Source organism: Mercenaria mercenaria, chromosome 15 (genome assembly GCF_021730395.1).
Source record: "Mercenaria mercenaria strain notata chromosome 15, MADL_Memer_1, whole genome shotgun sequence".
Classification (NCBI taxonomy): domain Eukaryota; kingdom Metazoa; phylum Mollusca; class Bivalvia; order Venerida; family Veneridae; genus Mercenaria; species Mercenaria mercenaria.
In genome coordinates, this window is record NC_069375.1 from 16,487,233 (window position 1) to 16,514,959 (window position 27,727).

The following is a 27,727-nucleotide window of genomic DNA, read 5'->3' on the forward strand; positions in this document are numbered from 1 at the left end:
GGAATGCAGACTGTTATTTGAAACACACCAAGTTCGGTTTTATTAATTACCTTTAATGAACCTCAGAATGTAAAGAATGTTTAAATAATGTTTTGATATATTTAACAGAATGAGAATTGTTTACTTAAAAAATATTTTCATACTTAAGAATATATTCATCCTATTAATGAGATTCTTTTTAACAATCCCCGCCTTTATATATATAAATTTGTATTAAATACAACCGAATGAATATTGTGTCAAGAATAATTACGAATTAAGGTAATATTTTTTTTTCTGAAATAGGTTTCAAAAATATATGATTAAAATGAAAAGAAATATAGGTCCTGTTCTAAGATAAGATTTTCTTATGAAATTGCGTTATGAAAACATGTCCAATTGGTCTGTTATGCCCCTCATTTTCCTGTCCAAAACTTACAAAATGAAAATACAACATGGAAAACGCATGGCCCTGAAAAGAAAATAAATCATTGTGATAATGTTCGGTCGATTAAGCAATTTGTTTTTTCTCATTTATTATTCATAGTTCAAGTCTAATCTGCTTTGTAAAGGGAGATTACGCGGAAGCATTTTACAATAATACGATATATATTAACAACAATCTGTCAGTTTGTTTTTATCTTGTTGAATAAAAGGTGAGTCTTAAATTGAAAATTTTCTTCAAATATATATGTATAATAATTCCTAAAACGTTATTTATGATGACTTGTATTTAATTTAAGAATATCTTAAATTCATGGTTAAAATAGTTTGTGCCTCGGAAAGAAGACCTAATGGTATATTTTGTTCTTTAATTTTCTTTGAATTTTATTTCATCTAAAATACAAGAGAAAACCATAAAACAGAAGAAAAGAACGAAGAAGTATACTTTGGGTTGAATAATATTAATTTCCAAATTTGCTTTATATAAAAACATATTAATGTCACAGCATTGACGAGTCGTAAACGCTTGTTTAAAAATTATTCCCGTTCGAATTGTGCAAGGAATTTATATATTTCATGCACTTAATGAGAATTAAAACAGCAGAATTAAAACAGCTGATGATGATCCTTGTTGTAATTTACTTTGAATTAAAAAAAAAAAAAAAAAAAAACATGTACTTATAAAAATGATAAACATATCTCATATAACAGTTAAACAAATGATAAAATAAATCGTAAATATTCCAAAACTATAGAAGTGGCAAAATCTTTTAATAAGAATAGATGAAGGGAAATATCTTCAGATTTTTGTCAATTTTTCAAATGTTATCAGTTGTAAGTAAAGAGTAAATCGGCTTGACTCAGTCAGTTCTAGACAACACTTATCTATTAGATTTGTCATCCGTGCACAGGAACGACTGATCTGACACCTAATTGGGGTTCTCTATCCGAATGGATTACAACTACCCTTACCAAGTATAGCACAGACTTCCTGGTAAAAAAACATTCAGTACAGTCGACGATATGTGGCAGGATATTACGGCAGCCATCGACAAGGTCACTCGTGAGTGTGCCCACATGTAGAACCTTTGCACGCTTCAGCCGACCCGTGTATCGGCAACAACCTAAGAAAGCTGACCAAGAGGAAGTACCAGGCATACAAAAAGGTTAGACGTACAGTACGGGCATTAATATTGATTGCAGAAGATACACTCAACTCAAATCACAATCTCAAAAACAAATAAGAAATTAATACAAGAAATATTTAACAAATGTCGTACCCACATATTACAAGCAAAGACCTATACACTTTTGGTCCTACATGAAGTCACTGAAGCAAGTCATTTGGAGTTACACCACTCAAGAACAGAGATATGTTCATTTACAGCAACAGCGCTGCTGAGTTTTTAAACGATCAGTTTAGACCAGTCTTTACAGATGATGACCTGTCTACAATGCAAGATATAGGTCCTAGTCCATACCACACCAAGAAAGGCATCAAAGGTAGCAAGAATGGATCCACAAACAACTCACTGGTTTTGAACCCACAGAAGTCATCTGGACCAGACTGCCTCTCGACTGCCATCCTAAAGCTGGCTGTGGATGAACTCGCCGCTATTTTCACAGGCTTTATCAATTCTCTCTAGACACAGGTGAAGTTGAATGGCGCAATGTCCTGATCGTTTCTGTTTTCAAGAAAGGAGAGAAACACATTCCCTCAAGTTATCGTCCCTTGTCACTGACCTCAGTTGTCTGCAAGGTATTGGAGCATGTTTTCTATAGCTCTGTGATGGAGCTCTTAGATAACTATAGCATATCACACACTCCCAACATGGCTTTCATGCTAGACGGTCTTGTGAATCCGAGCTGTTGTGAACAATCCAGACAATAGCCAGCAGATTTCGGGGCAGAGGACAAGTTGATGTCATCTTGCTCGACTTTGCCAAAGCGTTTGACAAAGATCCGCATCAACGCCTATTTCACAAGCTGAAGTTCTACGGAGTACTCGGAAAGACCTTGGGATTGATATCATCATTCCTATCTAATTGAAAGCAACAGGTACTACTTGGTGGCGAGAAATCCAGGGAAACTGATGTCGTATCCGGTGTGCCATAGTGCACCGTCATAGGTCCACTACATTTTCTTGTCTCCATTGATGACCTGCCTGAATGTGTATCCTCCCCAGAGAATAGCCTCTTCGCTGATGACAGCCTCCTCTTTGTTTCATTATGAATCTACAAGTTGCTGACCTACTACAGAAGGACCTTAAAGCACTTGAGAAATGGGAGAGTGACTGGAAAATGAAATTTCTTCCGAAGAATAGCACCATGTTCCGCATTACGAACAACAAACGCCACCGCATAGAAACCAATTACTATCATAGTAGAGACTGTACCTAAAAAACTCAAATTCATCTTCACAGATTTTTTTTCAGAGTGAAATGATAGCTAAGTGTATCAATTTACTAAATATATTTACGGGTTTCCTCCTCTCCATGTAAAAAATAGAAATATTTGGTTTCTAAAAAATGACTTTCTCAAAAAATCTGAAGCAAAATGGATAACTCTTGTTATGATCGTTTTTCAATGATTTTAGGATTTCTCCAATTATAGTCTATATCAAAAGCCACCGCAGCTAAATAAATTCAATATTTATGGAAGTTTAGTCTACTTTCAACACTTTGAAAGAGTCTATACTGACATTCCTTTTCCAAAACTAGCCAAAAGTCTTAAACACTTGAAAAAAAGCTGAGTGAAAGAATGACGTGCTTTTTTATAAGTTTACCAAAACCAAACCAAAAATGTACCTGAAAGACGTTTTCAAAGATTTTATAGTGTAAGCAAACCCCTATACCATTTTACCATCAGTATTTTCCACATTTCAGGTGATAATTGTTGATATAATTTTAAATGAGAGGTCCCAACAAAAAAAACTTTTTTCAAGTTGTGTTTACAGTTTAAGTAGTAAGTTTATGTTAATATCTGAAGTCAAACGCTCACTTTGTTTACAACAATAAATAAAACACCTTATAGTTTGTTTAAGGTAGTTGACGAAAAACATCAAAAAGTAATCTCCATAGGCTTTTTCAGCATTTATTCGTTTCCCATAGAAAACAACTATCATGACAGATCCATCCAGAGAATGTTTAATTGCTTAAAATACATTGCAGAAAGTCACTATCTATCATCTACCTTAAAATGTTGCAACTACAACCACTAACTTAAAATGTTGTAATTTCATTTGAGGACAATGACTTTTTGTGTTACATTATTTGCAGCAAAGTACCCTTCAGTAAGATAAATGCTTCAAAATGACTACTTCCAAAATAATTCATTGAAATGATGAATATAACCAGTATAGCTACGTTGTTACACGAACGCGAATAACTTTGGCTAATATATCAAAGCTTAATAACGTTTCTTAATATCGTAAATTTTTATTAATAAAATTTATGCATTATTTTACTTTATTTTCATACACTACTAATCTTTCTATCAGGGCCTCACTACAACTTATAAAATAATTGTTTACTGCGTAAGCCATGAGAAAAATGTCAATCAGCAGCCTATACTACCATCATCAGGCCTACCATTGGCTTCGCCCGAACAGTCTAGATCCAGCCTCCACTATCGACATACACCCTGGAAAAGGTCCAGAGGAGAGCGGATCGTTTCTGTTTCGGTTATACAGACTCTATACCTGGTTATGTAACACAAATGCTTAAAAATCTTGGTTAGGAACCCCTTTAACACAGACGATACATTGCCCTTCAAGATCGCCAACGGCATCGTAGAAGTACCTGATAGCCCACGGATACAAAGCGAGCAGAGAACCGGAGGCGCTTGCCAAACCGTTTTTTTTTTTCAAATAAGGGTATCAACCAATATTTACAAGATGCCCTACTTTCCACGCATGATAAACGACTGGAATCGACAACCAGCCACGATTACAAACTGCCATACCATCGAGGGGTTCAAGGCAGCATTCGGATGCCAGCATGTTACTAGTCAATTAGAATCGTGTACATGATTATAGTTTAGGAGTCTTCAACCTGTAAATGCTACAGTTGTTTTATTGGGCATTGCATTTTATCACAGGGTACCAGGCATTCCGGCAGAAGTATTAAACTCATTCTGTTTGATGATGATAATGACGTCTGCAGTAACGTTAATAAGTATGTGATGTCATCATTGACGAAAACAAATGGACGATATAGGTCAGCGGATACTGGAAAATGCTTATGACGTGACATACCATGTGCTGCACTAAACCACCCGTAGTCTGTTAACAGTCATGCCCTAAACACTGACGCTCCTCAGTTACGCCGATATTTAATAGCCGTTCCCTGTGACTCTTTGGACGGACGTCGAAATAGGGGTAACTAGGTGTGTCAGAGTGATAATTTGAGAGCTGCTCCTAACATATTTGTCATTGACCTTCTCAGAATCAATGTCATCCTTGTATATAATTACATTGTCAAGTACATGTTTCAAGCGTATTTTGAAGGCAGGACGAGATTATACGCAAAATTTGTTCGGAAAGAAGGATATCCTCTATTCGTTACCTACCTCACCTTTAGATTTTCATATTCGCTCCATGTAAAGTAGGGCAAATATTGTGTTACCCTGGTGTGTGTATGTGTGTGTTCTTGTTTGTGTGTGTGCGGCGGATAGATTTGTTTTGCATTACTCAGTACCGATAATTACCTTATAAAGACATGTTGCGTACAAAATTAAAACCCTTAGCTGAAAGGTCTGTGTAACACAGACTGGTCAAAGATGTGAGATCCTGTTCCTTCTCTTCATTTATTAAAGTATATATATTGTAATGAACATATTAACATTTTCATATTTGTTTCAATGTCCTATTCCGAAAATTGATACACTCAATCCAAGCTGACGGCTTTGTACAAAAGAAGGAAAAATGTCGTCCAGGGTAACAGCCCCCGCTATTGACAGCACTCTTATAGTTGACACGTGTAAGCGAAAACTGAAGTGTAATGTTTTCTTAAAACTTAATGACTATGAATAAAATAGAATAGATAATTCATGTACTTATTTACTTTTCAGAAAAATCTTTACTGTGGAAATACCTTTCTGCTAACTGAAGATGCGGACAATGTTAATTTCAATCCTGGTAAGACTTGCACTAACTCATTTCTACATTCTCTAATGACTAGAACAAATATGAAAGAAGTTTCAATCCTATAGACCCATTAACAGTACTTTATTGCCGTTGTTCTTTCTGCTCTTGCTGCAGGAAAATAATTTAATTAAAAATTTCTAACACGACCTGTTAAAACAATGTAGACTGAAACTGTATGTTATTTGTAACACATGCGCTGTTTGTTACTCACAGTTTTAATGTTCAGCGTCAATCGTCGTAGCGAAGCGCTGGAAAAGAAAACCACTGGCAAATATTTAAATAATATCTTCAAAAATTTAATTCATAATACTTGATAACCTGTTAGATTCGAAATATTATATATAAAACAAGGTGGGTTTTTTCGTTCATGTGCGTGTTAAATTATCACTCGGGGTACACTCGTGATGTAAATGAATTTGCGGCTTATCAAAAAATGCACGTATAAAAGCATGTTTGTAGGTTTACTGGAAAATCAGTAACAGAAATATATATATATATATGCGTGAAATTTTGTTGAAATCTGTATTAAACAATAAAAGGAACCCATAACTCCAACTTAGGTGCATGCCACCTCAATCATGAGCGCAAAGAATGGAAGTTCTTTGCTTGACGCGGCCAGGGAGTTAACCTACCGACCTCCCGCACTTAAAACGGCACTCTACCACTAGGCTACCGATGCGGTTTCTATAAACTGAGCGGCGAACTTATTTTTGTCAGAAATTGCTGGTTCCGTTTAAGATAATTTTTGCAAAAATGCTTCTAGAAGATTATCAACTGAGTTTCTATTGCACTTAATTTCTGATCGTCTCAAATTTGACCAATGGTAGTGGAAACTTAACTTTTCGGTAGACACCATCGCCTTTATGTCTAATGATTGTCACAGGCATTTTCCTGGAGTGAATTTTCATGCCACTTTTTACGCCCCCGAAGGGAGGCATATAGTTTTTGAACAGTCTATCGGTCTGTCAGTCTGTCGGTCTGTCCGCAATTTTCGTTTCCGGTCCATATCTTTGTCATCCATGGATGGATTTTCAAAAAACTTGGCATGAATGTGTACCACAGTAAGACGACGTGTCGCGCGGAAGACCCAGGTCCGTAGCTCAAAGGTCAAGGTCACAGACGTTAAAGGTCATTTTTCATGATATTGCATTGATGGGCGTGTCCGGTCCATATCTTTGTCATTCATGCATGGATTTTAAAATTATTGGGCATGAATGTGTACCACAGTAAGACGACGTGTCGCGCGCAAGACCCAGGTCCGTAGCTCAAAGGTCAAGGTCACACTTAGACGTTAAAGGTCATATTTCATGATAGTGCATTGATGGGCGTTTCCGGTCCATATCTTTGTCATTCATGCATGAATTTTAAGATAACTACGCATGAATGTGTGGCACAGTAAGACGACGTGTCACGCGCAAGACCCGGGTCCGTAGGTCAAAGGTCCTAAACTCTAACATCGGCCATAACTATTCATTCAAAGTGCCATCGGGGGCATGTGTCATCCTATGGAGACAGCTCTTGTTTTATAAGAAAACTTTTTTCCAAAGGAGTCAGATTAATTTCCCCTATATGGCTGTACAGAAAAGTAGAATCACATCATATTTGTAGAATTGCTTTCAAAGTAACTTGTTATACCACAGTCACACATACGGCGCGGATAGCTAAGTTTGTCCACGGATAGAAACGTAGTTATCCGTATCGCTCCGTACCTGAGCCGTACCTTAAAGTAATAATCCGTACCAATCCGTACAGCTCCGGTACGGATCGATACGGATTACTACGTTTCTATCCGTGGCTAGACGTAGCTATCCGCGCAGTATGTGTGACTGGGGTATTAGTAATGTTTCTTTCGATCATATGATATTCTTCTGTGTATTTCAGGTTATTGTATTGATAACTGTTTGGTCCAGAGAGGCCAATTCAATGGCTGCTAAGGCTAAAGGTGACAATCCTGGAAATCCTTATACAGGAAACTGTGACTTGGATTCAGATGTATGCATTTTATGTCTTAATTACGTCAGTGAAAAATATTAATGTTTTTATTATTAATTTAATCGCCAATACGCAATATGTAATGTCGTTCAGATTTCTGAAGCGGGAAACTGTCTGTACATCAATCAATTTATGTTGACACTGACAGTATTTAATTTGAAGTTTTAGTAATAAATGTGGTAAAGGGGAGAATTGAATCTACCTTTCTTTCGATATCGTACTTATACTTTCAAGTTACTCATGCATGCTTCCAGTTTCATCGTGTCACATGACAGTTGCACCCGCGTCTGCAACACATTATATATGTAATCATTTTATATGAAAAAAAAGAAATTGTACTATTTATTTGTAAAAAATCGACTTTATCTGATGTCATATACCGAAGCACGTGTGATTTATTAAGATAAATTATATAGTACAGGGGCCAATAACGTCTACCATGCACCCATCTGTGCGTTCATAATATTTTCATCATACAGCTGGTTTGTGCAGTCTTTCTGTGAGTAAATGTCAAGTTTTATAAAAAGCACTTTTTTTTAAAAAGATTTAGAAATAGTACCATTATAAGAACATATATAAAACCAACCCTTGCTCGATAGAACGAACCATTGGGTCTTGAGTCAGATATCTGGATGAGGCCTTTGCTCTCCATGACGATTCAATAAGGATATCATGTCTGAAGTCAATAGACTTACACCTGTACAACACGGAGAACTTAGCACTTGCCTTTAGAGAACTGAGTAGTTCCGGTACAGGATCCAGGGACACTTGTTAGGTTAACTGCTCAACATTACATGACTGAATTTCAGTTGCAAAGCGGTGCTAAACCAAAACTAACAAACAAAAGAAAATATGCAGGTATTTAAGTAAACACTTTATATTTAAAACTTTTACCAGGTTGACAAAACTGTTTTAGCGATACCAAATCAAGATATAAGAAATATATAAAATTTTATAGATATGAAATAAAGAACACTAATGTTGTCAGTTTGAAACATTTACAAGAATGACAATGTACAAAATACTTTTTTAATATTTTGAATTGAACAGACAGGGACTTAATAGTATAATTTGGTGGAATATCCCTGAATATACCGGAAAATTAAGAGAAACACTACTAAGAGAAACTATGCATCAATTATAACAAATAAAGTTTGATTATCAATTAAGTTACGTACCAAAGGTTATGACAAAGGTATGACCTGTCTTTGCCAAAAGTTCAAACTGTAACAAGAAACTCGAGAGCATGACACAATTTGCTCCAGAATCAAAGTGTAATCAAACGTAATTCATAAAAAAATAAAGTGATTTTTTGAAAGCCTGTGATCTTCTTTTTTTCAGTTGCTTTCTATTTTCTAAATGTTATGTTATAAAGCCACATATCATTCATAACAGCTAACCACCAAGAGAGCAAACATGCTATATTAGGTAACATTAAAGTGAAAATATCGTAAGTCACATCTTAATCTAGACACACAGAATGTGATTCTTGTAACACTGCTGCCTCAAGATGTGTGCAGTTCATATTTTTCAGACATTTCGTCTGATTTTAGATTAAGATTTTAACTAATCCATGCAATTGTCCGATATCAGAACACTATTTAAGCCAGTGCTAGGGATGTGAGGGCAGTTTCACATTTTCAATACATCTAACAAACAGACACAATTAAATCAAGTCAGCTGTTATTTTGCTTGGTTGTGTTTTTATGCTTCCAAATGATCATCTTAAAAATATTTGTTTAGTTTTTGTTCAGTTAGTTTTAGTTAATTAGCATAAAATGCTGCTTTTTTTTTTTGTCTTAGCTCCATTTTGATACCATTTTTATTGTTTTATCGCCAAAACTGACAAAGATATGACTAATTATCATCTATATTGTTGTCCTTTCCAAAAAATGAACGGTTGTCAGGGAAACAGTGAAATCATATATAATTCAAAAGAGTTTTTTCATTGAATCATTTTTTATCTTGAAAGAGTTGGTCCTACCGAACAATTTATTTCCTATGTAAAAAAGGTCTTGCGTGCATGGTAGACCTTATTGGCCCCCTACCTAAAAAACACTGTACTTGTACTTGGATAATCAAGCAAAGTGTCAAGAAAACTATGATATGTTCAAATTATACTGGCTTTACTTTTTGTCTTTTTTTACGTGTTTGGGAGAGAAACGTTTTGATTATGTTCACAATCGATTCAGGTTCATTAAATGATGATATATATACAAACTGTACTGTTGCTTATTTTCGCGATTATTTTATTTTGATTTCATTTGTGAACAATGCCACTCGTAAACTGTGAACTTGTATGCATATTACAGCTGCAAAAAAATCGTGTTTTTTTTCCACAGAGTTACAGTCATGATATTTTCAAATGTACCTAGATCTAGTAGATTTAATTTAGGGACGAATGCAGAGGTTAAAAAAACTTTTAGTTAGAAATTACGAAAAAAGGCACATTGAATGACCTAGTTAGTAGCAAACAGTATGGAATACGTTTACAGTTAAACAACCGCAAAAATATTTTAGGATTTTATACATGAATGCTCTTTCATCCAAGTAAAAAATTGTTTAGCTATTTAATAAAATTTTGCTGATCTGAAAAGATAAAATATACATTATGACTGTCTGTTTCAGTGTCCAGCTGGGAGTGTCTGCAGACTTCCAGGATTCGGTGATGCAAATGCTGCGGCACAGAAGAAGTGCTATCCTTGTATGTAATTTGTTTAAGTGAGATGTGTTTTATCTCATATTTCTAAATCCAGAGTTCTCCCTCCCCCTGTGTAAAAGATCAGTGGGTATATGATGTTTAAACTGTATGTCTGTACATTCATCTATTTGTCCATCCATCATTTTCTTTTGTACTCGGCTCGTTTAACGATTGCCATCCTTTCCATACGAAACTTGGTATATATCATCATCAACAAGCAGACACGTGCTCAATCTTTTTACTTATTTACCAATGTCCATCAGCGCCTAAATCAAATAAGCAACTTCGTTGACCTCTTTGTAAGGAGTTTCAGGAATATGATCACTTGCATAACTCTGTTTGACACAAGAACTTAAAAGTACGATAAGGTGTCTCAGTGGCCGGGTAATCACTGACTTCAAATCACTTGTCTCGAGCCTCTCTCGGAGCAAGATTCCGAACCCACATCGATGATGGGTAAATGATTTGAATACTCCTACATGTAGATATAAAATAACTAACCTAATATCGTAATTGTTTCCAAACTGTTAAAATTATCACCGTATTTCACAATTTCTCAAAGACTCTCATGGATAATTGAAATTAATTGAAAAGATCATGTATTTAAAAAATATTTTCAATTATACATGTATATCCACATTGTACATCGTATGAAATGCATTATAAATATATATACCTATCGAACAGATATATATGTGAATAAACTGTATATATCATAAACCAGAAACGTCATCACACAGGTATTAACTGATGCACCTTTACACAATGTTCGGGCATACAGCAAAATATTCACACATACAACATCTATATTCATATTTTAGTGAACAGTTCCTCAGTCAGTTTGTAAGTGCTGGCGATTCGAACCGTTTGATGTTGCGTCAATATGTTACACTTTATATATATGCGTCTGAATGACCGTTGATACCCCTTGTCTGATCAACAGTCTTTCCATTTCAGCTCGTTACCAAACTGACATTCTTTTATCCAATAATCGGATCAAAGCATCCCATTTTTACTTCCCTATTCTAAAAATCATTTAGCTATGAAACCAAAAGTTTATTATAAGTAATATGTACAAGACAAGGATTTTGCTTAACAAATTTAGGGGCCTACATGGCTAAGTGGTTAAGATCGCTGACTTCAAATCACTTTCCTCTCATCGATGTGGACTCGAGCCTCACACGGGCGTTGACTTCTTCGTGTGAGGAAACCAACAAGCTGGCTTACGGAAGGTATTTCTACACAGGTGCCCGCTCGTGATGAAACAATACACTGACGGCATTTGTGGTCTTCCTCCATCATTAAAACTAGAAAGTCGCCAAATGGCCTATAATTGTGTCGGTGCGACATTTAACTCAACAAAATTATCCAATTATCCAATCAATGGATAAAGACATCACATTTTTACTTCCCTATTCAAAAAATCATTTAACTTTGATCGGATGTACAGTGTGTGGAATCACGTGACTTTAAAAGGCAGCTTACACGATAATGTCTCCGATTCGTGAGGAAAATCAATTTCTATTGATAAACCTTTGTTTTCCTATCATATGTCCTTACCTTCCGATTTCCTCCGGTACTCATATTTTGTTCCATTCACCTATATTTTCCGAGAACACTTGGGAAGTTTTGGAGCCGGTATCCACTAGGCATAGGAAATAGAGATCAGTATAATTGCACTTTTACTAATCCTACCAGGTGTTCTGTATTACAAAAGTACTTCTATTGTGACATTTTAATACAAGCAAAACTGTATTATCTGTACTATTAATTACTTAGTGGTACTTCATTTTATTACTGGCTTGTTAAAAGTTAATTTTTTACCATATGTAAGTTGACAGAATCATAGGAACCATGTTTTGAGGTGTAAATCAAACACAAATGAATAAATCCTAAATGTTTTTGTTGTGCAAAAAAATATGATATTGTGTCTAAAACAGTTTTCATTTTCCATTCAATTGTGTAACTGCAAGGGAAGTAAACTAATAGATATCTCTGCTTATAAGTACTAGCCCAAGGCAAGAGTTGTCATTTTTTGTAGATCACAACTTTAAATTAAAAATTAAAACTTCTGTTATTGATATTAACAAAACTATCATAAACTTCACATTTGTGAAATCATTTTTGGTTATTTCAAGGACTTGGAAATCAATTTCTAGACTTTATTTAATGTATTACTATCATTGAAAATTTTAGGGTATATCTCTATATCCACGGACTGACATAATTGTGTCCAAAAATATAAATTAATGAAATAAAAGACAGTACAATCACATGAAAAGTTAACCAAGTACCCAGTCCATTATAAACATGTAACGAGCTGGCAAAAAGCAAAGCTGCCAAAAAGAGAATGTCGAAATCTACGAAATGGCGCTGAACACGTACACAGTCTTCTAAGGCGCTGTGCACGTACAAAAACAATAATTCTATTTTATATTATAGAAATACTTAAGTTGCCGTGAGGTTTCTGTATTTACACACATTATATGATTGTTCTTTGTTATTAATTTGAGAAACAACAGTTTTTTAAATTTGATTTCCCTCACTTAAAAATGCAAATGTACTACACCATGCACAAAATCGTTCCAATAATTATCTTGACTTTTAAGTATTCAAATTTCACCAAGGGGTTCAGTTTTGAGTAGTTATACCTATTTTATTTATCATTTCTAATAACCGCTACATTACGTTATTCGCATTTAAAAAACAATTTTCGGTAAGTGTGTCTGATATAGAAGGAAAAGGTCTATTTCGTTTCTTTTACATTTATAAATTCGTAGAGAGCAGGCTTTGGGTCAGAAAATGTCCATATTCTGCATTTCCGAAGCGAATGAATTGATGACGTGGTTTGTATCAATGCAAACATCCTTTGAATGTGTATCAGAGCTAGTAAAAACATTTTATCACTCGTCATTGTTGAACGAAGGTAGTTTTTTCATGCGTTACGTTGCACTGAATGACGGTTCGCAAAATGCAAATGTTGGAGGCATGGTCAGAAGTACAGACAGAATAGTGTTTACGCACGGACACAATACCTTGTTGGGAGGTATAAGAGTGGTCTGAAGTCTGTTGTTTCTGACGGACAATATTTCAGTTTACTTTCTACTTTGTTACCTCATTTTTAAATGTCTGAAATGTGCCGTGAAGTGTGCATAAGCGCTGTAAATAGGCACTGGTACTTCTGACTGGTCTTCAGTAGATTTTCGGCGGCAAAACGGTCTTCATTCTGTAAAATGCGAGTTGCCATTTCTAGACAAAATGGTCGACATATACATTGCATACCAAAAACTGTCAGCAATCCAGGACAGATTCTACTTCATGGTTGTCTCTATGCATTTGCTTTCCAACACGCCTTGGTTTAGACGCTTTGCTACGATGATACTGAACACATTTTCAGATACAAGAAAATGATAAAGTCAAATCTAAGACATGCAGCAAGTTCATATTGCTTGCCTTCACACAGTTTCCAGAGCATAGATTACCACTGGAAACGTGCTCTTGGACGTGCAGAGGGCATCAGCAACTTAACCACCAAGTCTCAGAAGAGTTCGCATTTTAGTGCGTTGCTCCATTTCGTCCGTTGAAACTGGACCCTTTGCCAGTTCCTCGGTAAATATTTAACTGAATAATCGAACAGAAAGCTTATATTTTCCACAGTTGCGATCATGGTTCATGGGATTTTAGAGCTGTGTGCTAAGACTTATCTAAAAAAAATGAGCCTTACAATGTATATCATTTGCATGTGGAAATCGTTCTTTTATAAGCGTTTGCATTAAAATACCTAGATCAGACTGATCGATTTGCACTCAATAAATCCTATAGGAACTCTTAACAGAGGCACATTAATCATCAGCTGGCCTAATCCTAACGCATGGCGAGAGTTGTTTCTTGGTTGCTTTGTCAGTTGCTTTGTCAAAAATGATGGCAAAGAAAGGAGCATTTATATATTCCGCTTACAATTTTTCTCTTACTTAACGAAGATGCGTATTCTAAATTAGATCTCTATATGTGCATTGTCAGGAGATGAGGATTTTTAAATTATACTTTGCATTACCCAAGTGCTCTGTTAAAATATTATCATCCTGCGCAGATGTGTTTAACATTGTCATGAATTGCTACCCTCTTCCGTATGACCGTATGCTGCAATATTCTGCTCCGTACAAACTGCGGTGACCTTTATTATTTCCCCTTGTATGTGTCTATTTTTTGTACTGAATTCTTTGTTGATTCAGACATTTTCTTGCTGATCGAATCATTTTTCCTGCCTTGATAGTCGCATATTTTCCCTCTAGGACCGACGCAATTGTGGTGGCAGGATTTTTGATAACGTCTTTTGAGCCAGATGGAAAATATCTTCGAATCTGTTACTTGTAACTCTAATATGAAGTTTTCTTCCTGTCGCCAATGCGCCAAAACAAAACGCAGTTAGCACAATATACTTTGTCTTAGCGGTAGATAAACGAATACAATTGTACCCGGACATCCATTTTGCATTTAATGTTCTCTGTTTATCATCAAACATTCTGAAAATATGTAAATAAAAACATGACTTTCATATAAATTTACAGAAACTAGGAAATATATGTAAGACCCATTATCCCGTACACCCTTGTATTTTTTGTTTGTTTGCAGTTTCGTTTTTTTTTCTACTAATATTGAAGAAAATGTGTAGGCGCGTGTCTTAATTGCCTATATGAAGCTACGTCAGTGTCTCCGAGACGTCATATAACAGTACGAATTTATTTGATTTCGTAGCGTCATCGTTCATTCAAATTTCTTTATAGATGTTCTTTTGTAATATATTCTTTGCCTATGTTAGGATATTTGTGTAGTGAAAACTCATCGTTAACGTGTCCCTTTAAGAAATGCTCATAACACATATTTCAATGAAAATGATACCTGGCCTTGATTTTTGTTTAACTGACTGGCTGTAGAGGCTGACGGTAAATGAGTTATGATTGTTGTGCGTTCGCAGAGTCAACAGAAATTCGAACCCAAAAATAGCCAGTCATACGTTTTCTCCAAGCACTTCTCATATAATCACTTAACTGTGCCCTTTTGAACACAAATCACTTTAAAATGTACGTTTTGTTTACAATATCATGTCTAATATTGCGAAAACACACCAGCTGTCTGGTAGAAGTTCATGATTTATTATGGTGGATCCCAGAGCCCTATCTGATCATCAATTATCGAGGCTAGTATGGTGAATCTGATTTGTTCAGATTTTTTTGTCAGAATTTGTTTAAAATGTAATATTTTGTCTTGTAAGATTGCAATTTCTCAGGGAGCACCCCCGTTCGACTTGTAATTGTTTAGGCAAGTAGTGTGTACATTTGAACGAACTTAATTTGCTCCGTTATTTTTTCAGAAATAGCGTTAAATGCACCATTTCTGTCTTGTAAGATTTCAAAATTTCTCGGGGAGGATCCCGAACCCCCATCTCTAGTTGTACTATTCCAATTATGCAGGAGGATAGTGTATACGTTCCAACATGATGTGCTCAGATTTCTGTCAAAATTGTTGAAAATGCACCATTTTGTCTTTTATAATTTCCAAACCTCTCGGGAAGGACCCCGAACCTGCATCTTTACTCGTACTCATATTATTCAGGCGAGTGCTGTGTACATTTCAGCCTGAATGGCACAGATATTTTGTCCATTTAATGGTAAAATGGCTGAAAATGCACCATTTGGTCTGGTATAATTTCAAAAAGCATCAACATGTACTTGCATAATGTACTCAAGCTATTCAAGCAAGTGGTGATTACATTTCAACCTTATTTTCTCAAATTACTTTATCTAAAATTACTTAAAATCCACGTTTTTGTCTTATACAATTTCAAAATTTCTCGGGGAGTATTCCTGAGCCCCTAGTCCTACAAGTATTCTGCAATATCCGGGCTAGTACGACGTAAATGTCAAACTGATTTGTTCAAAATTTGTTATCTTTAAATGGCCTTGGAATGCAGCAATTTTTTCTGTAGAATTTCATAAAAATCTCAGGGAGAACCCTTAATTTATTTCACAGTTCCATTTGCTTATATAGAATGGAAAAAAAGTTCTAAATTGATGTTGGCTTGTAAAATCCCAGTTTTTACCTGGGAGCATGTAAGCAACACTCTCCCGAAAAATTCTGCCTCTGTTTTTTTTTCAGGTCTGGTTACGGCTCTGCAACATATAAAGACATTGCAAAAGAAGGTTGTTTTTTTTTCATTTGCGTGTTCTTTCATGAACATTCAGAATTAAATTATGCGTACAAATAGAGCATGTATGCTTTAGCACTGTTCATGCATGAGCTCTCGTAGATCCTGCTTTTCAGAAAATATGATTTTATCTTTTGAAACGACAATTATATAACGTAAACAAACTTCAACGGTGTTCACTTTTCACAAATTGGAGCTTACATATATCTTGCTTGTAAAGAAATACAAAAACAGTTCATATAGATAGTACTTACAAATAGTTCTACCACTTTATCATTTATACGAATGTCATTCCATAAAGTGTACCAAAACATTAAACATAAATGAAGTACACAGTCGTAGCAAAAGAACTTCTTAAAGTAATATTTATACATCTTTTTAGTATAAATATGGACAAACACGTTTAAATACAGACGCCTCGTGGCAACATAAATATTTCTATAGTATGATATGCAGTCGTTGACCCTATACGTGCACAGCGCCTTTGAAGACCGTATACGTGTTCAGCGCCTTTCATAGATTTCGACATTCTCTTTTAAGTAGCTTTGTTTATTTTCAGTTCGTTACATGTTTATCATGGACTTGGTTAACTTTTTATGTGACTGTACTGTCATTTGCTTCAGTAATTTGTATTTTTTGGGAAAAAAATGCGTCGGTCCGTGGATGCCGTCATCCCAAAAACTGCAAATGTAATCAAACTTCCCGAGTGTTCTTGGAAAATATAAGTGAATGGAAAAATGTATGGGTACCGGAGGAAATCGGAAGGTAAGGGGCATATGACAGTATATATCAGAACATCTAAAACAATGTTTATCAATAGAAATTATTTCAAATACCTTGATATTCCTGACGAATCGGAGTAATTATCAGCAATTTTTCCGTGTAATCTGTCTTTGTAAGTCACGTGTTTCCCCACACTGCTTATAATTATGTCGGTGCGAAATTAACTCAACAAAATAAATGCATAATTAATGCATGCGTACTATTTTTATATTGGTTACAGCCGCTGTAAGTGTATGGTAACAAACATTATAAATAGCATTTTCTGTACAACAGTTTCAAGTGAAATGGCACAGTTAAGTTGGCATTCAAAAGCTTACTCTGCAAAACGGAGAATGATTTTCTTTTTTCCCATGAAAATTCAGTTTCATTACAAAATAATAGCTGATAATGGATGTGCTGCTCTAGAAAATACATTTCATCGCTTATAAAAATGAGTAATATAAATATTCTACTTTTTAAAGGAGCAGAAAAATAACTCTTGATTAATGTAAGCTCTCCATCGAGGACATTGCCAAACTATAAACAGTCAAATAATAGGTCAGTCAAGAAAACTGCATTTTATATGCAAACATTCATTCAATGTACTGCCAATTAGTTCGTTGCACAAGTATGTTCGTTTACAAATATTGTGTATAACGAATTTGATCGCTATCTGAAACTCCTGATAAAATGAACAGAAATTGCTGTCTCGAGAAGTTCGTTGCAACTGGAATTGACTTTGTATACATTAAAACGATATAAAGGGACAGAAATTGTAAAATATCGGATGTGTGGGACGGGAAATCAAATTTTCTTTAAGTACAGTTTAGTCTTCGGTGTTGAGTCAAAAAAGAGAAATTAGTAATGTGTTTGTAGCCTTTATACCGTTAGAAGTACACTGACTACAATGAGAAAGTCAGTAGTATAGTATATGGGCTGAAAACTAGATAAAACTAATGAAAATTTCTGTTCACTAAGTTTTCATGGGTATGCTTTACCTGTTTAAACTATAAAATGTACAATGTTCTTCCTGCTTCTTTCATGAAATAAAATATCGTTTATCTGAAAAACAATAGTATGGTATATATTGCCTTTAGCCCACCACAAGCCTCGATTTTCATGTTTCAAAAATCTTAAATACCCGGATGAGTATTGACCTCGTAAAGTCTTACATTCTTGGAAATGAATGTGCAGTTGTCACTTCACTATGACTTAAAAGGTTGACCTTAACACTTACAAAAGATGCTTGTGGGCAAAATTTTATGCGTTTGTTTGGGTGTTCTGTAGACGCGGGTTGAAAGTTTATGATTTTAGTATACTGTCAGAAATGTTTAGTGCCAAGGTAGTGTTCTCAATGACATAGCTCATTTATAACTAAATACAAGTTTAATGATCTTGAAATAATCAATAATAAATTATCTGCTATAGTTGCAAATTGTATAACTCGGTTATGTCCTTTATAACGACAGTGACACTATGATTACGATATATTCACTTTATCAATAGCTCTTGTTTTGGTTATTAAAATATATTTAAAAAAAACATATGTATATAATAATTTTTATGAAAATAGTACCATATGCTTTCATATTTGAAAACAAATGTCATCTTCAAACATTTAATTTTATCAGGCAAATCAGTGCTGGTTAGGAAAACATATGAAATAAAACAAAATTACTGTAATTTATTTCAGATCGACTCTTAGATTAGCTCAAGGATATCATGGTGTAATAACCATATTTCTTATTTTGTAACTGGATAGTAATATTTAAATAAAATTTGGTCACTTTAAAGACATTCAAAATTAAGAAACATTTCGCCGAGATATTTTTCAATTTTTATCATTTTTCGGGGAGATAATCGGTATTGAAGTTAACATTGATGCCTATTGGAAATATATAATTTCTTTGGTTATGAGAATCTGAACTTGAGTTTCGAGAAAATTTTGCGGTAGAAAGCTGCATTATATGATTCTGATACAAATATCAAAAAGAAATCTAAAATTCCCCTAAGGGAAAAAGATTCACCCCCTCCCCAGTTTTCAGGGGAGATATCTCATGAAAAAACAGAATTATCAGGGTGTGTGTGTAGGGGGTGGGGGGGGGGGGGGGAGGAGGGTAATCTAAAGGAAAGAACTTCTGTCACTATATAACTTGTCAATATGCACCTTATTTCTATCGTTTGACATTTCAAAGCTTACATTATCAAGTTGTATGCATTTAGGCCTATTACGGGTAGTCTGCCTTAATAAGGTTTCACAGCACTTGGAATAGAATACTTGGATATTTACACTTAACTCGTTTTGATAGCATACGCCTCATAAAAACCTTTAAAATTCGGGTACACATTTTCCAACCATTTTGCCTCAGAGCGAGACATGAAAAACCCATTATATACTTTTGCTTCATCTAGGTCCATGCGTGAATGGTGTATGTGTATTTGCTTCTTCGCCACCACGTCAACAAAACATGCGAGATGATATTTTCACTTGTGATTGCAATCCTGGTTGGACTGGACCTGTGTGTGATCAAGGTAGTATAACTATCATCATGTTTTACGTATCACATTTGCTATTTTTAATGTGCTTATAAAACCGAAACCACTGTACATTCTTATACATGTAATTTAATACAGTAGTAATATTGCACTGTGCAGATAAATAAATGTATATAACCCACTATTTTTCTTTGCTGAATTAAAAACAACCCATGTAATATTATGTCATGATACACATTGTACCTTACTATATTTAGACTTTCTGCATGGCAATATCGTGATCCTGCCAAAGTCAGATCGATCGAACTGTACCCTACTTTAGATAAGTCTAATGCCACTGGATGGCCTGTATTTTCAAATATTGCTTTTTACTAGTATTCAGATGTGCCTTTTGAGTTATCTTGATCATTCAGTTCGATGCTTCGACATTCTAATTGTTGCATTTCTTCAAATATTACCTTTAGCCAGAAAGATATCAATGTTTACTAGAATACCGATGATGTCAGGAAATGTGTATAAATAATATTGGATTATTCTGACAGAATTATGTACTTAAATGTATATGTATATGTCATTGCACGAATTAAAGTTTTTCTTGTCAAGGCAAACTCATAACATTGTGCAGATGAATTTTATCGTCTTAGAAGTGAATTATTTAGACCATGCTGTAGTGTGTCATCTAGGCTTTAGCTCACTTGAACACAAAATGCTAGGAGTGTGCTGTTGTGACCGCTCACCGCCAATCGTCCTTTTTTCAAACTACATATCGTCTTAGACCATGTAGTGGAAGATGAAATTGTGCATGGGTTCTGGTCGCTATGCCAAAAGACAGAAAAAGAAAAACAAATTTTATTTTCAGATACTCTTGGCCAGCCTTCAAAATAATTTCATAGGAACGTTTCGCAAGCATTCCTCTACAAAGAATATTCAATAAAACATGCTCATTTTTTCGTTTTTGAAATAATTTCACAGAAATGATCCTTACGAACATCTACAATGATTGTTCAAATGATTTCAACACAGCAAAAGCATGGCCGCTAGATGGCGTGGTCGCTATTTTCCTATTTGAATATAGTCAAAACTTGATAATAAAGACATTCTTGGAGAGTGCTTGTCTGACTTTCCCTGGTAAACCCTCTGCAACTATTGTTCAGATTCGTCCAATTTTTTAGTTGGAGGAGTGAGGAATTGCACCTACTACCCCTGGTGTCGTAATAAGGCAGTTACCACAGGACCAGTAGTTGGATTCATTACTGTTTAGATTTACGCCCGAACTATACTACCCATTTATCTGTTCCAACATTTGCATAAATTCACTAAACTGGACCAGCGAAGCTGCATATCTCTCCTACACACTTAACTTGATCGCGGGGATACAATGAATTTATCAACATAATGCTTGTGTTTGTTGGAATCATGCATCAGGATGTTCCAACTACCCTAGAAAAACATTCTACTAATTATCAGACTGTTAACAATGAATTGTATAATATCAATTTGATTTTGATAATGGTAACTAAACTAATTAATATCAAATTAATCAATTTGAATAATTCCAACTTACCTCATTGTAAAATTTCAACATAACCTATTGTGTTATGTTAATTTGACTAATCCTATGAAGACAACTTAACTAAATGTATACTAATACATTACTTATCTGACAAATTTATATAATCATCGTAATTCTGTGATGGACAAGCGACAAGCTAGGGTTTATAAGTTATTTGTACACATTAGTTAAATTGTCATCATAAGATTAGTCAAATTGAGACTTGTTTTTCTTTTACAAAACAGATATTGATGAATGTGCATTAAATACCGACTGCTGTCATGGTACGTCTAGCATGTGCACCAACACAGTTGGGAGTTATACTTGCAGCTGTAGCAGAGTGGACTGGGCACTAGGGACAGATAACTGCGAATGTGTCGGTAAGTTACAGAATATTTTATCAGACTTACTAAAGACAGAATATATATAATGCCAAATGTTATAATTCCAGGAGTCTACAATGGATGATTTTTACACAGGTAAAAGAACAAAATTATTTGATGCATTGCTTCATGTACAGGTAATTGGGTTCAACGCACTGTTTACTTTTGCATTTGTAAGTATTTTGCAAGCACGGACATTAGTTGTTAAAGGACCTTGAATAATTTTCTTTTAGCTTTTGCAAAATAAGTAAGTGGGAGTTTATATTATAAGGCAAGCATATAAGAATGAATTTTGTACTACACTGGTAATTTACCTTAGGGTAATGAACTTTACATAAATGTTTTCTATGCTTTTTGTTGGCTGAAAGACAAAAGTATCGACAACACATATCAATATACACTATTTACATGCAAGATATTGAACTCGTCATATAGGGGAGGGGGGGGGGGGGGATTATGAGATACTGTTCTTTGCTGCCTGTCAGTCTGACTGTTCATGTGTATGTCTGTTTGTCTAACCGTCTGTCACAAATCTTGTCCAGATTACTACTCCAAAAATACTGGTGGTGGGATATCAACCAAACTACAGAATTATTCATTACCAAGACTTGTTTAAAGTATAGTTGGTATGTCTGGTTGATTAATTTTTTGGCGCAATTATAACCTTCTTAAAGGTCGTTTATTTCCGGCCTATTTTCCTATACAACTGACTGGATATGAATGAAACTATAGAACTGATTAGTACCGAGCCCAGTTGCGCATATTTAATACTTTAGTAGGTGGTTTTGTTGCTTGAGTTTTGGTGGAGTTAAGGGCATCTGAAAAAGGAAGCTATATTTTATTCTAGAAGCATTATTACTTTACCAATCCTACTTATATTTACACAGATTGTGATCATCTATCTTTTTAAGACTTCTGATGGCCAGATTTGAATAATAAGTCCAGAGTTTCAAACCATTTAATTATCAAAATTGCAATATTTCATTGTTTGTGCTTATTTTTAATCAGTCCTTATATGTCAATATGTTGAGAGTTATATGCATCTGTATTACAAAAAGATCTACATTGTACTATAAACAGTCTCTAGCAACTTCAGTGCTCAATAATTCCGTACCGTTTCACACTTCTAAAGTCGTACATATATTGCCAAATTATTGACTGTTCTTGTGCGTTGATTTAGTAATCATTTTCCTGTAATGTCGCTATTTGTGAACTAGCCCTTGATTTTTGAGTAATGGTACTCAGATGCACGATGAAGAACCATCATAGACCTCCATTGTTTTGCTTTTGTTGAAAAATAATGGTTAAATTCAATATTACTTTTAACGATTTCCTTGTCATTACCTTGTATTATATCGCAAACATTCTACTACTTACCCGATCTTTATCTTTCTCTAGATACATGTCTTCATATTTTGCCTAGATACTGTGTATTTATAATTATCATGCCATTTAAATTAAAACCGTATACTAGGCAGACATGCACTGTTTTCAAAAGTAATCTTATTTTTAACATTTTAATTAGCTCATCTGATATCCTAAGAGTATGATTAAGGTACAAAAAAAAGTAAATGAACGGCCCAGCATCAGTTGTCTGTCCTGCATCAACATTTACACTGTTTTGAAATATATATGTATAAAGGGGGTGGGGGTTAAAGAAACGCCTTAGTGGTGTTTTGTACCACCGGCCGTGCCAAAAGGGTACTCTGCTGTGTTCTACTGTATCCTTCTCCATGTATGTTAGGGTCTCGTTTGTTTCTTCCGTCTCGTTATTGTATCCATTTGTGCTAATGTGTGAATGTGCACAACGATTGTGTAAGTGTATACAATCTCATATATAAAACTGCGTTCTTTTCCTAATTGACGTTTCCCTTATTTTTTCTGTTGCCATTCACGTGTAAGGGTTCACCGGCCAGCAGAGATAACTTTAAGTTGCATTGTCGTTTTGATTTTGGACCACGGTTGGAGATTAGAGCAAAATGTGGTGTACGCCATAAAATAGAAAAAGTGGAAAATTACAGGTCGCCCAACACATAAATGACAATATTGCAGGATCGGTTTAATTGTTCCTGTTCATGGACGGTAGCAGAAATGCAAGCTAACGTCCATACACTTTGGCCCCGGGTCGACAATATTTACATATGTAACAAGTATCAGAATACAATTTTGAAACATTTACAGATGTATTCATATTGTGATGTAAATGGAATTTTCAAAACCGGTTTAAGCTCCCCAGTGGTGTTTGACCGCTGACCGTCCCAAGTGTGTGCCCAATCGTGTTCTTTTATTTCCCTGTTTTATTTAATTCATCAACATCAGTTCATACTGCCTTGTAATATAGGATCTTGGTTGGGATAAAACAGTGCGGTTTTGCGCCAGTACGTTAGTTTAAACTCCTCTTATTCGGAAATTGATTTATGTATTTGATGCAGACATCAAAACAGTTATCCCGAGCATCACGCTCATCAATTGTAATAGGATCCGTAAATGTGGCACAAGTGTTTTTATGAATAAAATTGTTTGTGAACTTAGCTCTTCTGTGGATTTTCTACAAATTGAAATGAAATGTTAGATTTCTCCATATATTCCGCTTAACACTTTTCAATTGTCGTGAGATTCCAAAGACTCGAGCTCGTTGTCTGCTTCTACAGATGCTCTTATTTTACAGTTGCTCTCTTTTTTTTTTTTTTTTTTGCTTTATCACTTTTCACATTTATGTCCGCTGCGAACTATAGATCATCTATTTTGTAGGATGTCGGCAATTTCTTTATTTGAAAGAACTCATCTCATATGATACTTCGTTTATTCAAATACTCATATTTGATATTTCATATTTTAAGTTACAGGTGTGAGAAGGTTTTGCTATCAGATGACTTTTATGTGTATTGTTACAGAAGATTTTAATCTTTATGTCTCTTTTTCAGACCTTTCGGAGACTGGTAAGTCTTTTGTTATACCGAGATGAATGATTTCTGATTCAAGATCTGTGTAAAAGTTGTTTAAAACGTCAGCCACTTCACAAATGTCATGTGAAAAGACGAGTATAAATGTAAAATCTGACTCCATATTAACAAAATAGTTTCAGTCTTAGCTGAGTATATGCTGAAGTTTTGAAAAATCAAAGGTTAATCAAATTCTACATTGTAGAAAACATTCGATCCGAACGTGCAGAATCGACGTAAAACAATACTTTCGGGTGCTTCACGAGGTTCAGTGCTGGTTCTTCTTTTATTTCTTCTATACGTTACTTAACTTTAAATAATCGGAAAAGTTGTCTCCCTTTGAAAATGAATGCCATTTGTACTTAAAAACAATCGGAAAAAGTTGTCTTCCTTTGAAAATGAATACCATTTGTAAAGAAATAAAGATAAACAATTGCTGAAAACTGTGTTCCACCTTGTTATGCGAAATTTCACCACTCGCACGCTATTGCAAATGCATCAAAATGAACATGTGTAACTGTTCTTTGAAAATGGTGAGTTTTTAAAGGCGTTTAACTGTCCGGAAGTGGAGCTCCTTTAGGCAGTCCTTTTCCGGAATTCAATGTTTATATCAGTATACTGACAATTGTTTCGTAAAGTAATATACATGTTTTACATGCTGTTCAATTTTCATGTCAAACAACTCTTTCTTTCTATGATTTGGTGTTGTTTGATTTTTGTTTCTCAAGGCCTACTTCGGACTTCGAAACCTTAAGGTATTGGACCCGTAATAGAGTACCTCCTTTTTGAAGAGTATTTAATTCCTACCATAAACCACTTTGGCTACAATTTTCAAGGGGTTGGGGTGCGTAGGTTCAAGCCCCACTGGGACCAGACTTTTTTTTCTCCATATTTTGCTTTTTTCTAGTAAGTTTTTTATTATGGATGTATTGTACAAAAGTGGAAAATTTTCATTTAATAAGCAATTTCTTGCTGTTCACAGTGAATTTACCTCTGAATCAGGAGGGGTAGAATTAGACATCTTTAAAAATACTGAGTTACATGCGGTAAAAGGTATCTATTTCGCCTTCATTCTTTAGATTTCATATTCTGGAAGAAATGCAGGTAGGATTTACTTCTGCCCACGGTTATTTTTGAATGAAGTGAGCAAAATTCAAAACAGACCCACAGGATTCGACCTTAATTTCTTAATGTTGGAGTTAGAATTCTGTCACATTAAATCTGTTTACTTGAGGCATCCTAGAAAAAATAATATTTACAGTTTTATTTTGTGTTTTATAATTATTTAACAATAGTTTGATGTGTCTTTTATCAAAATTAATGTTGTAATGAATTCTCTGCAAACGTTTTAGATAGTGGCCATCACATTGAAATTTGTCTCTACTTGAGCTTGATGAAATACCATAAATTATACAAAATTTACACACAAAAAATGGCACGGTAAAAGTTGTTTGAAATGTGCAACACAGTACGAAACATGGTCGACTTTAAGAATATACCAAGCAAATGCCATATTTTAAACATTACTGTTAGGGGTCCAATACCTTAATACTTGAAAGTAATTCATGCAACATTCGCAATAATAATTGCTTTATCAATGTTTCCCGACTTTTAGAAATTTACGCTTATCAACATTACAATCGTTACCTGAAATTGTTGAATGAACTCCATCACAACATGCGAGAAGCATAATTATTGTCAAGTTTTAAAAGCAAACTAAAGAGTAGGTTAGATTCATCGGAAATTCCAAGTTTTTCTTAATAGGTGAACGGCAGTCCACTGTATTACATGCGATCTTCAGCAATAATTGCCACAATTTTAATACAGTCTGAAATTATTATCATTCATCACATGTTTGACGTCGTCACAGTACACAATCACGTGACTTGTGACATTTCAACTGGGATATCACGCCAAGCAGAATTCGTTAACAAATCGGTGTTTGTGAAGGTAAATTTTTAAAGATATCTTTTTGTAAACTGACACGTATCTGTCGCAAGTCCTTATATCAATGTGTACCTCCGGTGATAAAATATATGTCCGTGTCTGCTTTAGTTTTGCTGGTAACCTGGACAAACCGCAATGCTTCCAAAGCAAGCATAATTTCAAATGACTTGAAAACCAAACCGAAGAGACTGTTCCTTGATAAACGACCAACTAGTTATAACCGCTACGTTCTATTTGATATCTAAGATCATTTTGGTAGGATTTTCGCTCAAAACAAATGGCGTATTTCTGGATAGATCGCCGAACTCGAAAAATGTCCGTTCTAAAGTCCAAAAGCTCTCACAGAAAGCACTATTTAAAATCGCGATTTTCTCGTTCCTCTCGTTGAATGCAATGCCGCAATTAACGCAGGTTACGTTATTCCCTACCAACGCAATACTTTGTAAAGTTTACTGCGTGCACAATCATGTGACTTGTGACGTTTCAACTGGGGTATCACGCCAAGTAGAATTCGTAATTAAAACGGTGTTTTTGAAGGTAAAGTTTTTTAAGATATATTTTGTAAAATACTCTCTTTTAGTAATACTATTAATTTTGCCAAGAGGATAAAGCAAAATTACTGGTGAAGAATATATAGAACTGGAAACTTTTATTTAAAATGTGAACGAACACAATCATGTTTTAGTATCAAATTTATTTGTTAAACTTTCTTGAATGCTAACAATTACCTGTGTCTGTCCATATCTCGTTTAGAAGAAAATCGTTTTCCACAACAGAAAAATGGGAAGGTCCCACTGTGACTCTTTTCGTGCGTTCTTAAATTTCTCTTGTGTTTAAAAGTCTTTGCACATATGGTACATATGAATGGGTCGGCCATTTCTTGAATCTGCAAATAAAAAATGAAAATATATTTGTATGTAATGTAGTTGACACGATCATTATCACATGTTTGTTTCTGTTTTCATGGATAATGTATTGTGATGCCATGTTTTATACATTTTATGCAGAAATCCATCCATCCATCCATCCATCCATCTAAGAAATGGATCTGTTCAGATCAAATATGTGGGGCGTACTTTGACAGTCATATACATCGGTCTTGGGGGATACTAACCCATAATACTTCAGACACGAATTTACAGGACAGACACACACCACGGTGACGCCAATGTACCCTCT

At 34.8% G+C, this 27,727-nt stretch overlaps 1 protein-coding gene across 1 annotated transcript in view; it reads left to right on the top strand.

The window, feature by feature from the left end:
* Window positions 1-571: 571 nt before the first annotated feature.
* Window positions 572-27,727, top strand: part of LOC123545809 (neurogenic locus notch homolog protein 1-like) — a 38,479-nt gene continuing 11,323 nt past the window's right edge. Inside the window, exons 1-7 of the mRNA XM_045332139.2 lie at window positions 572-635; window positions 5,493-5,559; window positions 7,450-7,560; window positions 10,189-10,264; window positions 19,641-19,760; window positions 21,522-21,656; window positions 24,584-24,598. Of these exons, the coding sequence (XP_045188074.2) occupies window positions 5,533-5,559; window positions 7,450-7,560; window positions 10,189-10,264; window positions 19,641-19,760; window positions 21,522-21,656; window positions 24,584-24,598 (484 nt within the window). The 5' untranslated portion in view covers window positions 572-635; window positions 5,493-5,532. The remainder of the gene's footprint in view (window positions 636-5,492; window positions 5,560-7,449; window positions 7,561-10,188; window positions 10,265-19,640; window positions 19,761-21,521; window positions 21,657-24,583; window positions 24,599-27,727) is intronic.